A 19,800-nucleotide genomic window follows, 5' to 3' on the forward strand; every position below is an offset into this window, starting at 1 on the left:
TAACTCTTTGCTCTGTCTGCATTTGTACCCAATCATTGGCTTGTCCTTCCTTACATTCATGTTACATCCATCATTTACTTGTAAACCTGCTAGCTCATCCTCAGCTCTGTCATATTGGTTCACATCCTCCTGCCATATCAGTTTAAACCATCCTCAACAGCTCTAGCAAACCTGCCCGCAAATATATTGGTACCCTTGGATTCAAGTCCAACCTGTCCCTTTTATACAGGTACCACATGCCCCAAATGAGATCCCAATTATCCAGAATCTGAATCCCTGCCTCCCGCTCCAATTCTTCAGCCACATTTATCTGCCGCCTCATTCTATTCCTATCCTCACTGTCAATGGCACAGGCAGCAATCCTGAGATTACCACCCTTGAGGTCCTGCTTCTCAGCTTCCTTCCTAATTCCCTGTATTCTTTCTTCAGGACCTCCTCTCTTTTTCCTACCCATGTCATTGGTACCAATATGTACCATGACTTTTGGCTGCTTACCCTCCCTTTTCAGGATGGTGTTCAGAAACATCACGGACCCTGGACCTGGGAGGCAAACTTTCCTTTTCGTATCCACAGAATCACCTGTCTGTCCTCTTAACTATAGAGTCCCCTATTACTACTGCCATCCTGTTCAGTTCCCTACCCTTTTGAGCTACAGGGCCAGACTCAGTGCCAGAGGCATGGCCACTGTTGCTTCCCCCAGGTAGCTCGTTCCCCACCAAAGGTACTCAAAATGGAGTAGTTATTGTTGAGAGGGATGATCACAGGGGTGCTCTCCACTATCTGATGCTTTCCCTGCCCTCTCCTGACAGTAACCCATTTATGTCTCCTGTAGCCTTGGGGTGTCTACCTCCTTGTAGCTCCGGTCTATCACTGCTCCATGGTTGCATATATGTACTTTGCTAATAAATTTACTTTAAACTTTGAAATTGAACTTTTTTTTCAATATTGTTCTGAAAGGATAAATGATATGTGTGTCGATAATAGTTTGGTTTCAAAGTTTAAGTTAAGAAAGATGTTGTAATGAACAGGTACTTTCTCTTGGGGAAATTTGTGTTGCTGTCTGTGAATATTTTAAGAGAACTGCTGACCACTGCTTGAAGCATGGAGAGACAAACACAGAGAGACCCAGACTCTTTGTGTTGTCTCATGAAGATCTCCGGAAAGCCAAAGTTTGATTTACAAGAGATATTGCATGTGGCGTGACAGTGGGATACAGCAGTGAGTGCACAGACGCATTTGGTTGCAAGTCAGCAAACAAGCATGGTAAATTGGCACTGAAGAACAGGTGCCAGACTTGCACCATTGCTTGTGAAGTGGTTAATGAGAAAGAAAGAGAGAAGGAACCTGTCCTGCCGAAGGGTCTCAGCCCAAAACATCGACTGTACTTTTTTCCGCAGAAGCTGCCTGGCCAGCTGAGTTCCTCCAGCATTTTGTGTGTGTTGCTCGGATTTCCAGCATCTGCAGATTTTCTCTTGTTTGAGAGAGAGAGAGAGATAATTATTTAAATCACCAAGGCACTGATTCACAGTCCATAGAGAAAATGAATTTGAAACAAATGAGATGGAAGTTAAAACACATGGGTGGCCTTGAGGCAAGTCAATGACACGGCAGTACATCAATTTTAAGAGAGGGAGAGTTGAAAGCTAAGGACCGATAATACTTTCTAAAGACTTCCTCGCGGAGGGAAGCATTTAAAAAGGAGTATTTATGCAATGAGCCACAATGATTGCAGGGAGGTTTATACTAGATTTGCAGGGGGATGGGAAGCAGAGCGCCAGAACAGACAGTGGAGAGGTTGTGGAGACATGTTGTTAAGCCAACATACAAAATCAGCAATCAAAGGGTCTAATGTTCAGAGCTGCAAATATTTCAAGGCAAAGAGTGCTGTAAGAAACTCAGGGCACAGGTCAGCACATGGAATTATGATATTGTAACCATAGTGAGACTTGGTTGCTGGAGGGGCAGGACTGGCAGCTCGAATTTCCAGGGTTCCGATGTTTTAATCGTGACAGAGCAGGAGGGATTAAAGGGGGAGGGGTGGCATTAGTAGTCCGGAAAAATGTCACAGCAATGCTCAGTCAGGACAGACTGGAGAGCTCGTCTAGTGTGGCTTTATGGATAGAACTGAGGAATAAACTAGGTATCACAAAATTAGTGGGATTATATTATAGACCACCTAACAGTCCATGGGACAGAGGAGCAAATTTGTGGAGAGATCAGACTGTTGTAAGAAACCTCATTGGTTGTGATAGTAGGTGATTTAACTTTCTGCACTTTGACTGGGACCCCCATACTATAAAAGGGCTGGATGGGAAAGGAGTTTGTCAGATGTATTCAGGAAAGGTTCCTTAATCAGTATGTAGAATGTCCCAATGAGAGAGTGTGCAGTACTTAATCTCCTTTTAGGGAATGAGACAGTGCCAGTGACAGAAGTTTGTGCAGGGGAACAGTTTGCACGTAGTGATCATAATGCCATTAGCTTCAAGGTAATTATGGAAAAGGATAGATCCTTGGGTTGAGATTCTAAATTGGAGAAAAGCCAATTCTGATGGTATCAGAAAGGATCTGGCAACTGTGGATCGGGACAGGCTGTTTTCCAGCACAGAGTTTGCATGTTCCTGTCAGAATAAAAGATAAGGATAACAGGTTCAGGGAACTCTGGTTTTCGAGAGATAGTGAGGCCCTGGTTAAGAAGAAAAAGGAGGTGCATGGCAGGTAGGAACAAATGAGGTACTTGAGGAGTATAAGAAATGCAAGAGAATATTTACAAAGGAAATCAGAGGGGTCAAAAGAAAACATGAGGTTGCTCTAGCAGATAAGGTGAAGGAGAATAATAAGGGCTTCTACAGATATATTAAGAGCAAAAGGATTGCAAGGGACAAAATTGGTCCTCTGGAAGATCAGAGTAGTCATCCAGACATGGTGCCAAAAGAGCTGAGGGACATCTTAAATGGATTTTTTACACCTGTATTTACTTGGGAGACAGACACAGCGTCTATAGAAGTGAGGCAACATAGCAGTGAGGTCGTGGAACATATACAGATTACAGAGGAAGAGGTGTTTGCTCTTTTGAGGCAAATCAAGATGAATAAATCCCCAGGGCCTGACGAGGTGTTCCCTCGGACCCTGTGGGAGGCTAGTGCAGAAATTGCGGGGACCCTAGCAGGGATTTAAAACATCCTGAGCCATGGGTGAGGTGCCAGAGGATTGGTTGATAGCAAATGTTGTTCTGCTGTTTAAGAAAGGCTCTAAGGGTAAGCCAGGAAATTACATGCTGGTGAGACTGACATCAGTAGTGGGCATTCAAGATGAGGTAGTAAATTGGATTAGACATTGACTTCATTGAGACATTGAGAAACCAGAGAGTGGTAGTAGATGGTTGCTTCTTTGACTGAAGGCCTGTGACTAGTGGTGTGCAGACAGTTTCTTGCCTAGTGGTAAGTACTTCGACATACTGCAATTTCGATCTTCTACTGTAACTGTTTATTGGATTTCTGCAAGGTAATGGTACCCTCGTCTAGTCACTCTGGGATCCACGCTTGCTATACTCTCGTTTATGCTCAGTAAAGTATACCTTTTCCTGACAAATAAACCTTCTTCAGTGCTGATTTCATAGACGCAATTAACACACACAAAATGCTGGAGGAACTCAGCAGGTATGATATTGTGGCCATCACTGAGACCTGGCTAAAGGATGCATGTCTCTGGGAGCTGAACGTCCAAGGATACATGGAGTATCGGAAGGATAGGAAGGTAGGCAGAGGGGGAGGCGTGGCTTTATTGGTAAGAAATGATATTAAATCATTAGAAAGAGGTGACATAGGATTGGAAGGTGCAGAATCTTTATGGGTTGAGCTAAGGAATCGCAGGGGTAAAAGGACCCTGATGGCAGCTATTTATAGGCCTCCAAACAGCTGCAGGGATGTGGACTACAAATTACAACTGGAAATAGAAAAGGCTTGTCAGAAGGGCAGTGTTATGATAATTGTGGGGGATTTTAACATGCAAGTAGATTGGAAAAATCAGGTCGGCACTGGATCTCAAGAGAGAGAATTTGTAGAATGTCTGCGAGATGGCTTTTTAGAACAGCTTGTTGTTGAGCCCACTAGGGGATCGGCTGTACTGGATTGGGTATTGTGTAATGAACCGGAGGTGATTGGAGAGATTGAGGTGAAGGAACCCTTAGGAGGCAGTGATCATAACATGACTGAGTTCACTGTGAAATTAGAAAAAGAGAAGCCGAAATCTGACGTGTCGGTGTTTCAGTGGAGTAAAGGAAACTACAGTGGCATGAGAGAAGAACTGGCCAAAGTTGACTGGAAAGAGACACTGGCGGGAAAGACGGCAGAGCAGCAGTGGCTGGAGTTTATGTGAGAAATGAGGAATGTGCAAGACAGGTATATTCCAAAAAAGAAGAAATTTTCGAGTGGAAAAAGGATGCAACCGTGGTTGACAAGAGAAGTCAAAGCCAAAGTTAAAGCAAAGGAGAGGGCATACAAGGAAGCAAAAATTAGTGGGAAGACAGAGGATTGGGAAGTTTTTAAAACCTTACAAAAGGAAACCAAGAAGGTCATTAATAGAGAAAAGATTAACTATGAAAGGAAACTAGCAAATAATATCAAAGAGGATACTAAAAGCTTTTTCAAGTATATAAAGAGTAAAAGACAGGTGAGAGTAGATATAGGGCCGATAGAAAATGATACTGGAGAAATTGTAATGGGAGAGGAGGAGATGGCAGAGGAACTGAACAAGTATTTTGCATCAGTCTTCACTGAGGAAGACAGCAGGATACCGGACACTCAAGGGTGGCAGGGAAGAGAAGTGTGCGCAGTCTCAATTACGACAGAGAAAGTACTCAGGAAGCTGAATAGGCTAAAGGTCAATAAATCTCCTGGACCAGATGGAATGCACCCTCGTGTTCTGAAGGAAGTAGCTGTGGAGATTGCGGAGGCATTAGCAATGATCTTTCAAAAGTCGATAGATTCTGGCATGGTTCCGGAAGACTGGAAGATTGCAAATGTCACTCCGCTATTTAAGAAGGGGGCAAGGAAGCAAAAAGGAAATTATAGACCTGTTAGCTTGATGTCGGTGGTTGGGAAGTTGTTGGAGTCGATTGTCAAGGATGAGGTTACAGAGTACCTGGAGGCATATGACAAGATAGGCAGAACTCAGCATGGATTCCTTAAAGGAAAATCCTGCCTGACAAACCTATTACAATTTTTTGAGGAAATTACCAGTAGGCTAGACAAGGGAGATGTAGTGGATGTTGTATATTTGGATTTTCAGAAGGCCTTTGACAAGGTGCCACACATGAGGCTGCTTAACAAGATAAGAGCCCATGGAATTACGGGAAAGTTACATACGTGGATAGAGCGTTGGCTGATTGGCAGGAAACAGAGAGTGGGAATAAAGAGATCCTATTCTGGTTGGCTGCCGGTTACCAGTGGTGTTCCACAGGGATCAGTGTTGGGGCTGCTTCTTTTTACGTTGTACATCAACGATCTGGATTATGGAATAGATGGCTTTGTGGCTAAGTTTGCTGACGATACGAAGATAGGTGGAGGGGCCGGTAGTGCTGAGGAAACGGAGAGTCTGCAGAGAGACTTGGATAGATTGGAAGAATGGGCAGAGAAGTGGCAAATGAAGTACAATGTTGGAAAGTGTATGGTTATGCACTTTGGCAGAAAAAATAAACGGGCAGACTATTATTTAAATGGGGAAAGAATTCAAAGTTCTGAGATGCATGGGACTTGGGAGTCCTCGTACAGGATTCCCTTAAAGTTAACCTCCAGGTTGAGTCAGTAGTGAAGAAGGCGAATGCAATGTTGGCATTCATTTCTAGAGGAATAGAGTATAGGAGCAGGGATGTGATGTTGAGGCTCTATAAGGCGCTGGTGAGACCTCACTTGGAGTACTGTGGGCAGTTTTGGTCTCCTTATTTAAGAAAGGATGTGCTGACGTTGGAGAGGGTACAGAGAAGATTCACGAGAATGATTCCGGGAATGAGAGGGTTAACATATGAGGAACGTTTGTCCGCTCTTGGACTGTATTCCTTGGAGTTTAGAAGAATGAGGGGAGACCTCATAGAAACATTTCGAATGTTAAAAGGCATGGACAGAGTGAATGTGGCAAAGTTGTTTCCCATGATGGGGGAGTCTAGTACAAGAGGGCATGACTTCAGGATTGAAGGGCGCCCTTTCAGAACAGAAATGCGAAGAAATTTTTTTAGTCAGAGGGTGATGAATCTATGGAATTTGTTGCCACGGGCAGCGGTGAAGCCCAAGTCATTGGGCGTATTTAAGGCAGAGATTGATAGGTATCTGAGTAGCCAGGGCATCAAAGGTTATGGTGAGAAGGCGGGGCAGTGGGACTAAATAGGATAAAATGGATCAGCTCATGATAAAATGGCGGAGCAGACTCGATGGGCCAAATGGCCTACTTCTGCTCCTTTGTCTTATGGTCTTATGGTCGTATGGCCAGGCATCATCTATGGTAAAAAATACAGTCGACGTTTCAGGCTGAGACCCTTCGGCAGGACTGGAGATAAAAAGATGAGGAGTAGAGTTAAAATCGGGGGGGGGGGAAGGGAGAGAGAAACACAAGGTGAGAGGTGAAATCGGGGTGAGGAGGGATGAAGTAAGGAGTTGAGAAGTTGATTGGTGAAAGTGATACAGGGCTGGAGGAGGGGAAATCTAATAGGATAAGACAGAAGGCCATGGAAGAAAGAAAAGTGGGTAGGTGCATCAGAAGGAGGTGATGGGCAGGTGAGGAGATAAGGTGAGAGAGGGAAAAGGGGATGGGGAATGATGAAAGTGGGGGGTTATTACCAGAAAGTTGAGAAATTGATGCTCATGCCATCAGGTTGGAGGCTACCCAAATGGAATATAAGGTTTTGTTCCTCCAACTTGAGTGTGGCCTCATTGCACCAGTAGAAGAGGCCATGGATTGACATATTGGAATGGGAATGGGAAGTGGAATTAAAATGGGTCGTACTGGGAGATCCCACTTCTCTGGAGGACGGAGCATAGGTACTCAGCAAAGCAGTCTCCCAACCTATGTCAAGTCTCACCGATATACAGGAAACCACACCAGGAGCACCAGACACAGTATACAATCCCAACAGACTCACGGGTAAAAGTGTCACCTCACTCGGAAGGACTTTTTAGGGCCCTGAATGGTAGTGAGGAAGGAGGTGTAGGGACAGGTGTAGCACTTGTTCTGCTTGCAAGGATAAGTGCCAGGAGGGAGATGAGTGGGAGGGATGAATGGACAAGGGAGTCGCGTAGGGACCGATCCCTGCGGAAAGCAGAAACTGGGGGGGGGGGGGGGATGGGTGAGGGAAAGATGTGCTTGGTAGTGGGATCCCACTGGAGATGGCAGAAGTTTCAGAGAATTATGTAATGGATGCAGAGGCTGGTGGGGTGGTAGGTGAGAACAACAAGAACCCCATCCCTGGGAGGGTAGTGGGAGGATGGAGTGAGAGCAGATGTGCGTGAAATTGAAGAGATGCAGTTGAGGGCAGCGTTGATGGTGGAGGAAGGAAAGTCCCTTCCTTTGACGAAGGATGACATGTCCTTCGTTCTGTAATAAAAAAGCCTCATCCTGAGAGCAGATGTGGCAGAGACAGAGGAATTGAGAGAAGGGGATGGCATTTTTGCAAGTAACAGGGTGTGAAAAGGTATAGTCCATGTAGCTGTCAGAGTCAGTAGGTTTATAATAGACAAATTGAGCCAGTGGGATTTTGACAAGTTAAGAATATTGCTAAGCAAAAATAGACCCTCTGTTATCTAAGATGTGCAACACGACACAACTTCATTGATTGGTTTTCTTTATTTTACTAATTTGGGTTGCATTGTTAAATCATATATTTAGTGTTATGTTCATGCATCATTGTTTTTATTTTGTTGCAATTATATAGTAGAAAATTTTACATTTTTGCATTACAGCCATGATTCCCAAACCGAACTTCGTGCTGATTTCTTGATTTTTGATGCAAACACCCTTGGACTGAAGTGCTAAACGACTCCAGACATTTTTTTCTTTGGTCAGAATCCACATGTGGTGGCAGTGGTGGGATGGCTAGTCGCAAAGGGGTGCATTCAACTCAGGGGAAAGTAGGATTGTGGCCCCAGCTCAGGAAAAACACTGAGGTGAAAAATGAAGGGAAACTGAGGAGAAAGAACTTCAGTCCAGGGCCAATCTTAGAAGGGCCTTCAAACGGCACCATCTCTGAACCCTCCCCAGAAAATCTGTTCAGAGACTTTTTGAATGCCCAGCAGAGGAGAAATGATGCTTTCAGGAAGGAACTCCAAAGCCTGCAGAAGGGTCCCATGATGCCTTATTATCAATAAGGTGACGATATTGTGAACCATCTCCCCAGGTTCGAGAGGATGGCCTGGGTATGGTAATAGCCAAAGGAATACTGGGTCTGCCAGGTAGTGTCATCCTATGTTAGATTCCTATGAGCAATGGAAAAAATGGCTGGAGTCACTTGGCAGGGGTGCGTCCAAAATCAATGAAAATACTTTAAAGAAAAATACCACTATTTACAAACCTATATCTACAAGTAAACGTAGTATTATTTCCGTGCTTATTGCGCGTCGAGCGTAAATTCCTGACAACCCCTATTTCTCCGTCACCGACGAGCAATAAGCTTTTTTATTCGGCACTAGGACATACCATCTTTAATTACCAACACAATTAACTTCAGACTACACGTGAATTAGAATATTATCTACTCCACAATGTATTTACAAAACAAAGAGAACTATTTACCTTAAACAGAGTTTACAAACACCATATACACGTTTGCATATCCCCATTACTAAAGAACTGGAATATTCCGCCGTGTATGGCGGGAAAGGCACCGTGAAGCTTTAGCCGATTTAGGACCCCACACATTCGCACACTTAGAATGAAATTAAGCTAAACTTTGATGTCTTACTCTGAATGTGGAGGGAAAACAATAGGTTAATTGTGAGACTATACCGGGGTTAGACATTAAAGCAATGTTTGTGTGTGTGTGTGTGTGCGTGCGTGTATGTGAGAGAGAGAGTGAGGGAGAGAGAGAGAGAGAGTGAATGCGCGTGTGTAATGAGTGCGTCTACCGAGTTCTTTGTGACACAGTTAGTTACCGGGAACTGCATTATATAGTAGAAATTTCACATTTCTGCATTATAGCCATGATTCTCCAGGAAACAGGTGCTGATTTCCTGTTCTATATCACTGAATGTTAGTTACTAGGAACGACATTGTACAGTGCACTTTTTCTACAACACCCGGTCCGGACAAAAACGCGCGCCATTTGAGGAAAAAAAACAACCGCTTCACGTCGCATTTGAGGCTTTATTGTGCTCTCTCGACACCGGGCTGTCGATTGACAAAGGCTCGTCAGAAACATGGAGCAAATCCTAATTAAATGCGCGGCGACAGATCTGGCTATTCAGTGGGTCATCTGGAATGTGGCAAGCATTTTGCAAACTGATTTGTTTTATGATTTGGCAGGTTGGTGCTGCGATGGCGCGCGACGGTACCGTCAGGTGCTGGCAACTGACAAGAAATTTAATATTAAATGTTTAGGCGGTTTCCCTCGCACAAGTTGAGGCAATTGACCAGAATTTTGAATTAACTCCCCCCACCTTTGTCAATACTAATAATACTCTTTCTACGCTAAATATTTTGAAGGACTTCAAGTGGGCTTGCTTCGATCGTTTGACGTTGTGTTCAAAAAGATTCAAATAGTTGAGACCGTTTGATCTTCTTGACAGGGGAGGAATCCAAGAATCAGGCGTCGAACAAGATTTAGATGGCGAACAGTGGTAAAATATCACATCAGTTGGTTATTGGAGGAAAGAGATGAGAATTTTTCATTCACTTCCTTGAAGGGCAGGGAGAGCAGATCCTAAATTAACAAACAACAAAAAAATTCGATGAGTATTTGGAAAGGGGGAAGTTTGATGGCTTGGGGACAAGAGTGGGACAAAATGAAATCTTCAAAGAAACTGCTGAGGCATGGTGGATTGATAAGCTGCCCTGTACTCTAGTTCTGTCATGATTTAGCTGCAGTTGTTTTAATACAGTATAATGAAGGAAGAAGTATTCAAAAAGAAAGATGGCACAACCAGTGGCTAACACGAGAAGGCCAAAGAAAGGCTATATGATAGAGCAAAAATTAGTGGGAAGTTAGAGGATTGGGAAGCTTTTCGAACAAACAGAAGGCAACTAAAAAGTTATTAAGAAGGTAACGATGGAATATGAAAGAAAGCTAGCCAATAATATTAAAGAGGAAACCAAAAGTTTCTTCAGATACATAAAGTGTAAAAGAGAAGCGAGCGTGGATATCGGACCGCTGGAAGACGATGCTGGAGAGGAAGTAACAGGGGACAAGAAAATAGAGGACGAACTGAATAAGTATTTTGCATCCGTCTTCACTGTGGAAGACACTAGTGGTATGGTGGAAGTTCCAAGTGTCTGGGGTCAGGAAGTGTGTGAAATTACCATTACTTCTGATACATAATGTATAAAAGAGGGGTGAGAGTCGATATTGTACTGTAGAGGTAGTAATGTGGACAAGGAAACGGCAGATGAACTGAAGAAGTATTTTGGATCTGCCCTCACTGGAAGACACTAGCAGTATGGTGGAAGTTCAAAAGTGTCAGGGCAGAAGTGAATGAAGTTACCATAACTAGAGAGAAGGTTCTTGGAAGGTCTGAAGGTCGATAAGTCGATAAATTGAACTGTTTGGCTATAATGACCATTGTTATGTTTGGAAGTAAAAGGGTGAGGCTTGCAAGCCGAAGAACACCATCCCAACCGTGAAGCATGGGGGTGCTTTGCTGCAGGAGGGACTGGTGCACTTCACAAAATAGATGGCATCATGAGGAAGGAAAATTATGTGGATATATTGAAGCAACGTCTCAAGACATCAGCCAGGAAGTTAAAGCTCGGTCACAAACGGGTCTTCCAAATGGACAATGACCCCAAGCAAACCTCCAAAGTTGTGGCAAAATAAGAACAACAAAGTCAAGGTATTGGAGTGGGCATCACAAAGCCCTGACCTCAATCCAATGGAAAATTTGTGGGCAGAACTAAAAAAGCATGTGCGAGCAAGGAGGCCTACAAACCTGACTCAGTTACACCAGTTCTGTCTGGAGGAATGGAACAAAATTCCAGCAACTTACTGTGAGAAGCTTGTGAAAGGTGACCCAAAACGTTTGACCCAAGTTAAACAATTTAAAGGCAATGCTACCAAATGTTAACAAAGTGTATGTAAACTGACCCACTGGGAAAGTGACGAAAGAAATAAAAGCTGAAATAAATCACTCTCTCTACTATTATTCCGACGTTTCACATTCTTAAAATAAAGTCGTGATCCTAACTGACCTAAGGCAGGGAATGTTTTCTCGGATTAAATGTCAGGAATTGTGAAAAACGGAGTTTAAATGTATTTGGCTAAGGTGTATGTAAACTTCTGACTTCAGCTGTAAAGGCTATGATAGCTGTTTCTCTTCTCTTTCTCAGGTTCAACAGTTTTATCTCTATGCTGCTGACAAATATCTTTCAAATTCTTCACGTCAATTTACATATAGTTCACTTGTTTACAGGACCAGGGACTTTCCTATCGACTCTCTTGAGTCCTAGGTGGAATGGCACTATTTCCTTGGGACAGAAAATACCTTTGATAACCACATGGGGTTTGAGGTAAGAGTACAGAACAGATTGAGAATGTATATCTGAACCAAGTCTCCAGCCTGAAATGGTAATGGCTGCAAATATCCAAAGCAAATTGGCTTGATGTCATGAAATCAAAAGAATAGTGCACCTCAAAAAGGAGGCCATTTGATTCATTGTGTGCTTGCCCCACTCCCCTTTCCTTGTATCCCTATACTTTGTTCAAAAACTTAGTATTTTTGGTTGGCTGGCTGTTTAACGGTATTGTGCATCATAATTAAACCCAGTTCCGTCCACAATTGTGCATCTTCCATAAGGTACCAGAATCATTTCTGACATCCTGTCCCTGTGCAGAAAGTAACAGCGTTAATGTTTCAAAGCTGTTGGTCTTTTGTCAGAAAGCCATAGCACTGAAATTGTAACACTTTCTTGGTCCACAGCCTGTCAGATCTGCTGAGCACTATGCACCATTTTCTTGCTCCATTATTGTTGGGATGCTTTTGAAATCTTAAAAATAAACAAAGGCATGAATCATCAATAGATTATCAGTTCTCCAACACAATGCCTTTATCAATAGCCAGGAAATCAGACTAATTCTACTCTAATATTGACCAAGATATTGTGCTGTATCTCTATGACATTATGATCCCTTGGCCAATAACGGGGAGAGGAGCACTCCTGTCCACAACAATTACACCTATGATAACTTATGCAGTGGCTCAGCGAGGAACGGAACTGTGAAGCCCACTCCAGCGCAATGTCTGAGTACTATTTTGTTTAATTCCAGTGTGAGACTGTTCCTGTTCATGAGATTGATAAAAGAAGGTCAGTATCGATACTTCACTCAAGTTCAAAACAACCGTAGGGGCTTCCTTCCTTACTGGACTATTCAAGGTGAGCTTCCTTTGCACATTAAGTTTCCTAAGTCTATTTACTAATTGTCTGCTTTTCACACTCAAATGTTTTGAACTCCGTTCCTCTATCTGGCAGGGTGATCGCCACTGGTTCAGATAAAAGATGGAGCCAAGAACTGTGAATAGTGAGTGCAGTAAAGGGTGTGTGGGAAATACATATAGATCCCACACAGTATCAGTCCATCAGAAACTCACACATAGTTCAAGGGAGTTTGGGGATGGGTAATAAATGCTGGCCTTGTCAGGAATGCCCATATCTCATAAATATGCTTTTGAAAACCCGTTTAACAATTTTTTATTTTATTATATTGTCGGAGAAAGTTATGCCAGTGCACTCCCAATTCTATTCTTTGTTTACCTGAGGTTGTCTAAAAGTCTGCTGCACTGTCCCATTTACCCCTGCTCAGTTGAAGATGTTGTTGGGAATGGATAACAAATATAAGCATTGCCTACATGCTGTGGGGAGAATTTAAAAGGAATTAACGTTGTTTGGCTCCATATCAGCTATACTGCTATTTAATGGTAAAGGGTATTGCTGGTCAGCTCCTGTTCCTAACAATCTGATGGATGAATGTAACTGATTGAACGGCATCTGTAGGGGAAAGAATAGTTGGCACTTAAGGACATGACAGAGGGTTTCAACACAAAACATCAGCTATCCTTTCCTCTCACAGATGTTGCTCGACACCCTGGGTTCCTCCAGCAGATTTTTGCTCTAGATTCCAGAATCTGTGGTCTCTTGTGTCTCCAGCTCTTGTTCCCAATGCTTCTGATTTTCAGGTGTCTGGATCTTCATTACACTCCTCCTAGCGCTCATTTTAAACCTTCAGAAAGAGGATACACATCTCTATATCCAAAACTTCGCAGGATGGACGATTTGGGCTTTTGGCTTAATGTTAGAAGCAATTGCAGATCATCAGAGGTGGAATTTCAAAACTAATTCTATAAATGCTGTAAGTACTCCTGCATGGAATTGTACCTCACTCAGATATGGTAAGCAATAAGTCAGTGGTTTATTATTGTATGGTCTTTACTCAAAAAGGATATTACACACGTGGACAGTTCCTGGGATAGGTGTAGCAGGACTGATCCAAGAGATTACATAGGATTACATAGGTAGGGAATAGATCCCTTCAATTTTAGAAATTAATCTTATTTGAAGCAGTTATTAAAAGTTTTGATGTTGTTGAATAATGGAAATGTGATTCCCCTTGCACTAGGGAAAATAGAACAGCGGAGTAGCTCCATGCAATGAATTGGCCATTTCAGAGAGAGACAAATGATTCTTCTGCAGCAAGTTATAAAGTCATGTATATTCCAGGCTGAAAATAATAGGTTAAGTTTTAAGGGAACTGATGCTGAGCTGATAGAATAGTTACATATTTAATTCTTCCGACTTATCTTTTGTTGGGTAGGGGGCAAACCTAAGGCTATGTTCTTGTAAGGATTCACAGCATTGCAATTCTTTTCTCTCAGCAGGACAAATTCATTTGCCATGGGCTCTGGGCTTATAGTCAGCATCCAAACTACTTGGGTGAATTGCTTCAGTGGATTGGCCTGTTCATCTCTGCTTCTACTGCAATGAAGGAATTGGAGTACATCAGTGTCTTCTCACTCGTAATGATGTGGGTCTTTCACGCCCACACAAGTGGAATTCCCCTTCTGGAAAAGGAAGCCATGAAAAAGTGGGGACATGATCCTGCTTACCTCGAATATGTCAAACGTACACCATCTGTCTGGCCATTCAGATTTTAATACAAATTCCATTCATTAAACCTCACTACCACCCCCCCCCACTCTCAATTTCTAGTGTAAATTTGTTATTGGACTGATTTTTCAAAGCAAAGGGAGATCTGAAACATACCAACTGATTACTCCCATGCCTTAAGATTTTGTTTATTATTGCATTGTTTTATTGTTGTACTTGAGATTACAGTGGGCTGGTGAAAAGCAGCAGTACTTCTGTTTGAAAACAGTTTTGGAACCAAAAGTTACTTGAAGTTAATTGTTCAATGTCATTTACTGAAAGAAAAATATTAACGCAGCAGGGGTTTTTTTTGCAATAGTTGTGTACAATTTCTCACCCTCAGTGATAACATTTATTCCTTCTTGCAGTTACCATTACTGGGGCAGGGGGGTGGGGGAAGAGGTGATAGTAGTGAGTACAAAAACTCCCACTTGTTCATTCTTAGGGAGGCATTAGCAAGGTTTGTAAATTGTTTCTTTAAGTTGAAATTTAAAAATAAAATTCACAAATGACTTGGTGAAATACTGCCTTGTTATTCTTGCCCTACAGTATGAGTGACAAAGAGAGAGCTATGGAACAGGTCCTGCAGATTGTCCAATGCCATTGTTTAAAGTTCTTCAAATACTCAGGAAAATAATATTTGGTTTTCTGCACTTAAAATTTATCCTCATTCCAAAAGGTTGTGTTCATTGATTGGGAGTCTTAAATATGTGTAATTTAATTACTACAATTAGTTCAATAGAAACATTCTGGCATCCTCAGGACTTCAGTGGTATAGGGCTGTCAATGTTATTCTACTCATTATTCTATTCATTTTTTCAAGTGTTCCACATTTCAGTTACATAATAAATTTTTCCAGTAAAACATGAAACAGAGGCTTGGTTTGCAAAGGGGACCCCAAGAACATGCAACAGCTTCATCAACTTAGTGGGTTGAGTTGGAACTTGCCATAGGGGAGGTGACACACAGTAGTTCATTGAAGGCAAAACTTAGCAACAAGAGGAACTGAATAGGTTGAAGACAAGATCATGAGGCTTAAACAATAATGAGTGGCAGTAGCATAGCTGTCTTGAGTCTGCACCTTGCAGTGTACAAGCAAGTCTGCATTCTAATACCAGGGACACAAATTTTATCTTGTGCTAATGGTCACAGGGATTGCACACAAGGAAAGTATCCATAAATCAGTATGTTCTCTAAAATTAGTGCATGATCACATCAGAGCTCTCCAGCTGAAACAGCAACCTCTCAGAAGATGAAATCCAGGCTCAAGTTTCACTGTAATACAGTGAAACAAGAAAGTCAAAGTTTTGTCCCCTAATGCCCTTATTGTTAAAATAATTTGTATCAGTCAATACTAATTGATCCCCCTTACTTTTGTATTGTGCAATTACCCATCTAGCATAGAACTTATAATCAATGAAAATGGCCTTTCAGCCACTTTGATAAATTGTCATCTTTTTTCTATATTACACCCAAGATGAAGGCCGTTTAATTCCATGATTAAATCAGAACTTCCAATTCAAATGTTCAGTCACCAGGTTGACTTTAAAAGGCTGTTGTTACGAATTTTTAACACTAACGAAATAAATCAGCATTTAGTTTAAAATTACACATTTTGTTCGGTTTTACTTAAGTTAGCAGAACTAACTTCTGTAATTGCATTACCAATTCAAGACAGGAATTATTTTCAATTCTGTTCAATGACCAAATGTTTAAGAATGTAATGTTCTAATACAAGTTGGAGGGCTTCAACATGGCAGAAATCTTTGCATAAAGATCATAAAATCGTGGAGTAACCAGTTGCTAACGCTAGAGGAGCAATAGTGGATTCTTGGATAAGATTCCACACTCAGCACCCCAAGTATTAATTGTCCATGCTTGCCTTTACAATGATCACAGAATGATCAGACAGCATTTAAATTTTCCCCAAGCTGGACCATGGAGCCAACCAAGATGTTATCTTTTATGACTCCAGTTCTCCTAATTGATGTTACAAAAATTAACTCTCTTAAGGCCATTTATTGTACCACTAAAATGGTTTGCAATAATGTGATCTGATCTGTATCATTGCAATACCATTGTAAATCAGAACATTTACAGCACACTTCCTTGTATCCAGTTAATACATTTGCTTTCCCCAATGAACTACATTTTTGCTAAGTGATACTTTACCATTTTAAGCATTGTTATTTCACTACCTACAGGTTCAGAGTGATTTTTTGCAACTGGATGAATTATGGGAATGCAAGGTTCAACACATAGCCCAATGTTCAGATCAGATAAAAATAAAACCTGGGAAAGGATCAATAGAAATTTATCTATCTTGAGACACTGCCCCCCACCGCCCCCAGATGCTAAAAAGACAACATAAAGCATTCAATTTTTAAAAAATTGTTTCACAAAATATTGAAGTGTTTATCTACTCCAATATACTGAAGGAAGGAGAAAAAAAAAGCAGAGATCAACAGATCTTTTGTTGGTTTCCAAGTCAAGAGTAACTCATTAATTAAGAAGGAATGCAACGAAGTATTTATTTCTGAGGGGCACCATCTTGGATAAGCCACATGAAAATTGTCTACATGGAATGTCCAAATGTCCCAATGAGACTAGGAAAGTTACAAAATAGTACAAGGATACCAGAGACACAGGAGGTACTGCAGACGCTGGAAGCGCACAGCAGGTCAGGCAGCATCAATGGACGGGAATAAACGGTATTTTGAGCAGAGACCGTTCATCAGGTGTGTGCATTGCACAAGGATACCAGAACAAAGTGGCTTTAACTAGCAGGAAAGGCAGAACATGGAGCCCTTCACTAGAAAAGGATGCTGGTTTGAGGTTTGTACGAATATCTGATGGGAGTCTTTAAAATCACAAAGCAGCTTCATGGGGTAACTACTTCCACTAGTGGGGAAGTTCCACAATAAAAGACATATTGCCAAATACTACTTAACACAAGAGTTGAAAAAAAAAACACACACAAAATACTGGAAATATGCATGTCAGGACGATACTTCTCCCACAGGATTGCTGGAATGGCTGAGGGAAATCAGATGCTTTTAAGGGTCAGCCAGATGAGTATCGATGGAGAAAGAAATAGGTTATGTTGACAGGGTTAGCCAATGATGAGAAGTGGATGGCATGGAGCATTAACAGCTTTTGGAAGAGTTTTGCAGAATAACGTAAAGTCTTCTGAAGGACGGACCAATGCTCGATTAAGTGGATTTGGGCACACAACTCAATGTTGATTTATCAACAATTCCCTGTAAGCACTTGTATTCTACACACAAAATACTTCAGAATGGCACATGATAGCATTGTGAAAGTGCATTGCTCTATTTCACAATTTATCAAAATAAAGCAACTTCAGACAATTTAGTTCAATTACTTGAGGATGAGTAGAAAATAAATTTCAGTTAGAATGAAATGATTCCACAATAGATGAAAAAAAGCAAACACAAGAGTTCTTCACTGCTGTTATTAAAACTGAAACTTTTGAAATATTGGGGCACATGACAGTGAAAACTACATAAAGCACACTTTACCATTTAAGAATGCATTCAATTTTTACCATTGATCAATGAATCAGCAATGATCCTCCACAGACATTCTCAGTTGGTTATGAGCACTTCAGACTTTTAATTTTCATTAGTTAACATGATTGGCTCTTAAAGTTTCCAACAGATGTTTTACCACAGCTCAACAAATATGCTTGATGACAATGTTACGGTACTGGTAAGGCAAATTTCAAGAGGACAGGAAATCTTTGATGCAGGCCATTTTATAATTACCATAATTCAAATAACCAAAAAAAAACCCAATTTCAAGGAAAACATATTTACATGCTGTATAAAATCTTGATAAATATTACACCATAATCTAGTTTAGAATCATGTCTGCGTAATTCAGGGTCAATGTGCTTTAACTTTTGGTCAAAATATTCTACTTAGGCATTGAATGTATTCGATAATTCAGCACAATATTACTACCACATTATAGAAGCATATTACTACGTATCACAGAAGTATATTAACATACCATTTAAGTACAGTAATGTACAGTACATTTCAAATCAAAGATTAGCATCATTCTGTGCACATATTTGGCACTTCAAAATAGAGAAGTCACAATGTTCACAAAATAAAGAGGATCCATGCATAAAGATAAAACATCGTTCTCATGAAAATCAGTCTCTGGTTAAATGGCTTAGAAAGCATCTGGAGCAAATAGATTTAAATTTGCTGCAAACAAATCACAAAATGCAATGCAACTACTCTTAAACTGTATGATAACCTGACATTTTAAGATTTTGGAGTTCAGTACTCCGAATGGTGTAAAAAGTGCATTTTGGAGATAATTTTCTTTGCATTGACAATTCAAAAAAAAAATACACCATTGTGCACAGATTGAGCACCTCATATGCCTTCAGGCAATGGTGATTCAATTGGCTTGTCAACTGTTGATGTTAAAGCTAGTTTTATAGCAAAACCAATAGGTTTAAAAACAAAGATTGCTTTATAACTGGATTAAAAACTGCTGCCAATGGGATTAATTGGGTTAAAAATTGGCAGCTGCCTGCAATGGATTGAAAGCCTGCAAGGATAAAATCAACTCAATGGCAGCTTGCTTTATGGTAGACTCCTATTAAAGTACAAAGGCATGGAATCAAATCAAAGTCCAGGAGCTGCTAACGGTATGAAACTGCACACAGATTACATGAAAATGACTAATTTTCAGAGCTGCTATCGAAAAATGCAAGCACTTAATAGATAATATTTTGTCTGCATCATTGTAGGCCCAATCTCAGGGCTACAGGCAGTATGTTTTATTTGTATTATTGTCCTAATTATTAACTCCAGAAACAGGCAATTATAGAAATAAAATTCCAGCAGACCAAGACAAATATAGAGGCAGCAGCATTATCTCCTGGATTAATCTTTTGATTTAGCTGTAAATATCCCCCATCCTGCATTTAACAGCTCTCAAAGCCTTGGACTGAGAAACAAACTTTTTTTCTCACCTATTAGTGTTAGTTTCTACCCACACATTATTGGTTAGCAATGGTTTTACAAAGATTGTAGCCATTTAAAAATAATCTTAGCATTTTTTAAACAAAGTACCACCATTAACTACATCAATTATATTTAAAGTCATATGGAAAGTACATTCTATCATATTAGAATAGTTGTATTATATAGCTGATAATAACAACAGCAGTTAACCAGAACTGGTTAATGTGATGGTCCTAGGAACTTGATTGAGATATTTTAAATAATTTTCAATTATTTCAACATCGGAGATGCAAAAAAGGTTCCAGTTCGATTGAAGTTTATAGCTGATTTGCTTTTGCTTCCAAACCTGCAAGAAATAGAAAAATATTAATCTGGGAAGGGAACTTTTCTGGCAACTATACAACTGTTTTGCAAGTAAAAAAAATTATATAAAATGAAATCTGATAACAGCTTTGTGGAT

General features: G+C 40.9%; 2 protein-coding genes across 4 annotated transcripts in view; one reads left to right on the plus strand and one right to left on the minus strand.

Annotated features, from left to right (window-relative positions):
- The first annotated feature begins 9,384 nt into the window (after window positions 1–9,384).
- Window positions 9,385–14,831, plus strand: si:ch211-210c8.6 (uncharacterized). 2 transcript variants are annotated; one of them, XM_063037406.1, is made up of 5 exons: window positions 9,385–9,504; window positions 11,604–11,700; window positions 12,458–12,564; window positions 13,365–13,537; window positions 14,061–14,831. In XM_063037406.1, the coding sequence occupies exons 1-5, from the start codon at window positions 9,399–9,401 to the stop codon at window positions 14,337–14,339; spliced, it is 762 nt and encodes a 253-aa protein (XP_062893476.1). In that variant the 5' UTR covers window positions 9,385–9,398; the 3' UTR covers window positions 14,340–14,831. The 2 variants fall into 2 exon arrangements, with proteins under 2 accessions (XP_062893476.1, XP_062893477.1); XM_063037407.1 differs by having other exon boundaries at window positions 14,064–14,831.
- A 2,948-nt stretch (window positions 14,832–17,779) lies between these two features.
- racgap1 (Rac GTPase activating protein 1) overlaps window positions 17,780–19,800 on the minus strand; it is a 62,032-nt gene continuing 60,011 nt past the window's right edge. For both annotated transcript variants that reach the window (XM_063037043.1, XM_063037044.1), the window contains exon 17: window positions 17,780–19,686. In XM_063037043.1, the coding sequence (XP_062893113.1) occupies window positions 19,611–19,686 (76 nt within the window). In that variant the 3' untranslated portion in view covers window positions 17,780–19,610. The remainder of the gene's footprint in view (window positions 19,687–19,800) is intronic.

This window comes from Mobula hypostoma, chromosome X1 (assembly GCF_963921235.1).
Source record: "Mobula hypostoma chromosome X1, sMobHyp1.1, whole genome shotgun sequence".
Lineage (NCBI taxonomy): Eukaryota > Metazoa > Chordata > Chondrichthyes > Myliobatiformes > Myliobatidae > Mobula > Mobula hypostoma.

Bases quoted from the DNA above. Each gene is read 5' to 3' on its own strand.
- si:ch211-210c8.6 (XM_063037406.1), top strand. From the start codon at position 9,399: ATGGAGCAAATCCTAATTAAATGCGCGGCGACAGATCTGGCTATTCAG. The intron at 9,505-11,603 runs GTTGGTGCTGCG...ACTTGTTTACAG, and splicing joins TTTGTTTTATGATTTGGCAG to GACCAGGGACTTTCCTATCG. The intron at 12,565-13,364 runs GTGAGCTTCCTT...TCTGATTTTCAG, and splicing joins TCCTTACTGGACTATTCAAG to GTGTCTGGATCTTCATTACA.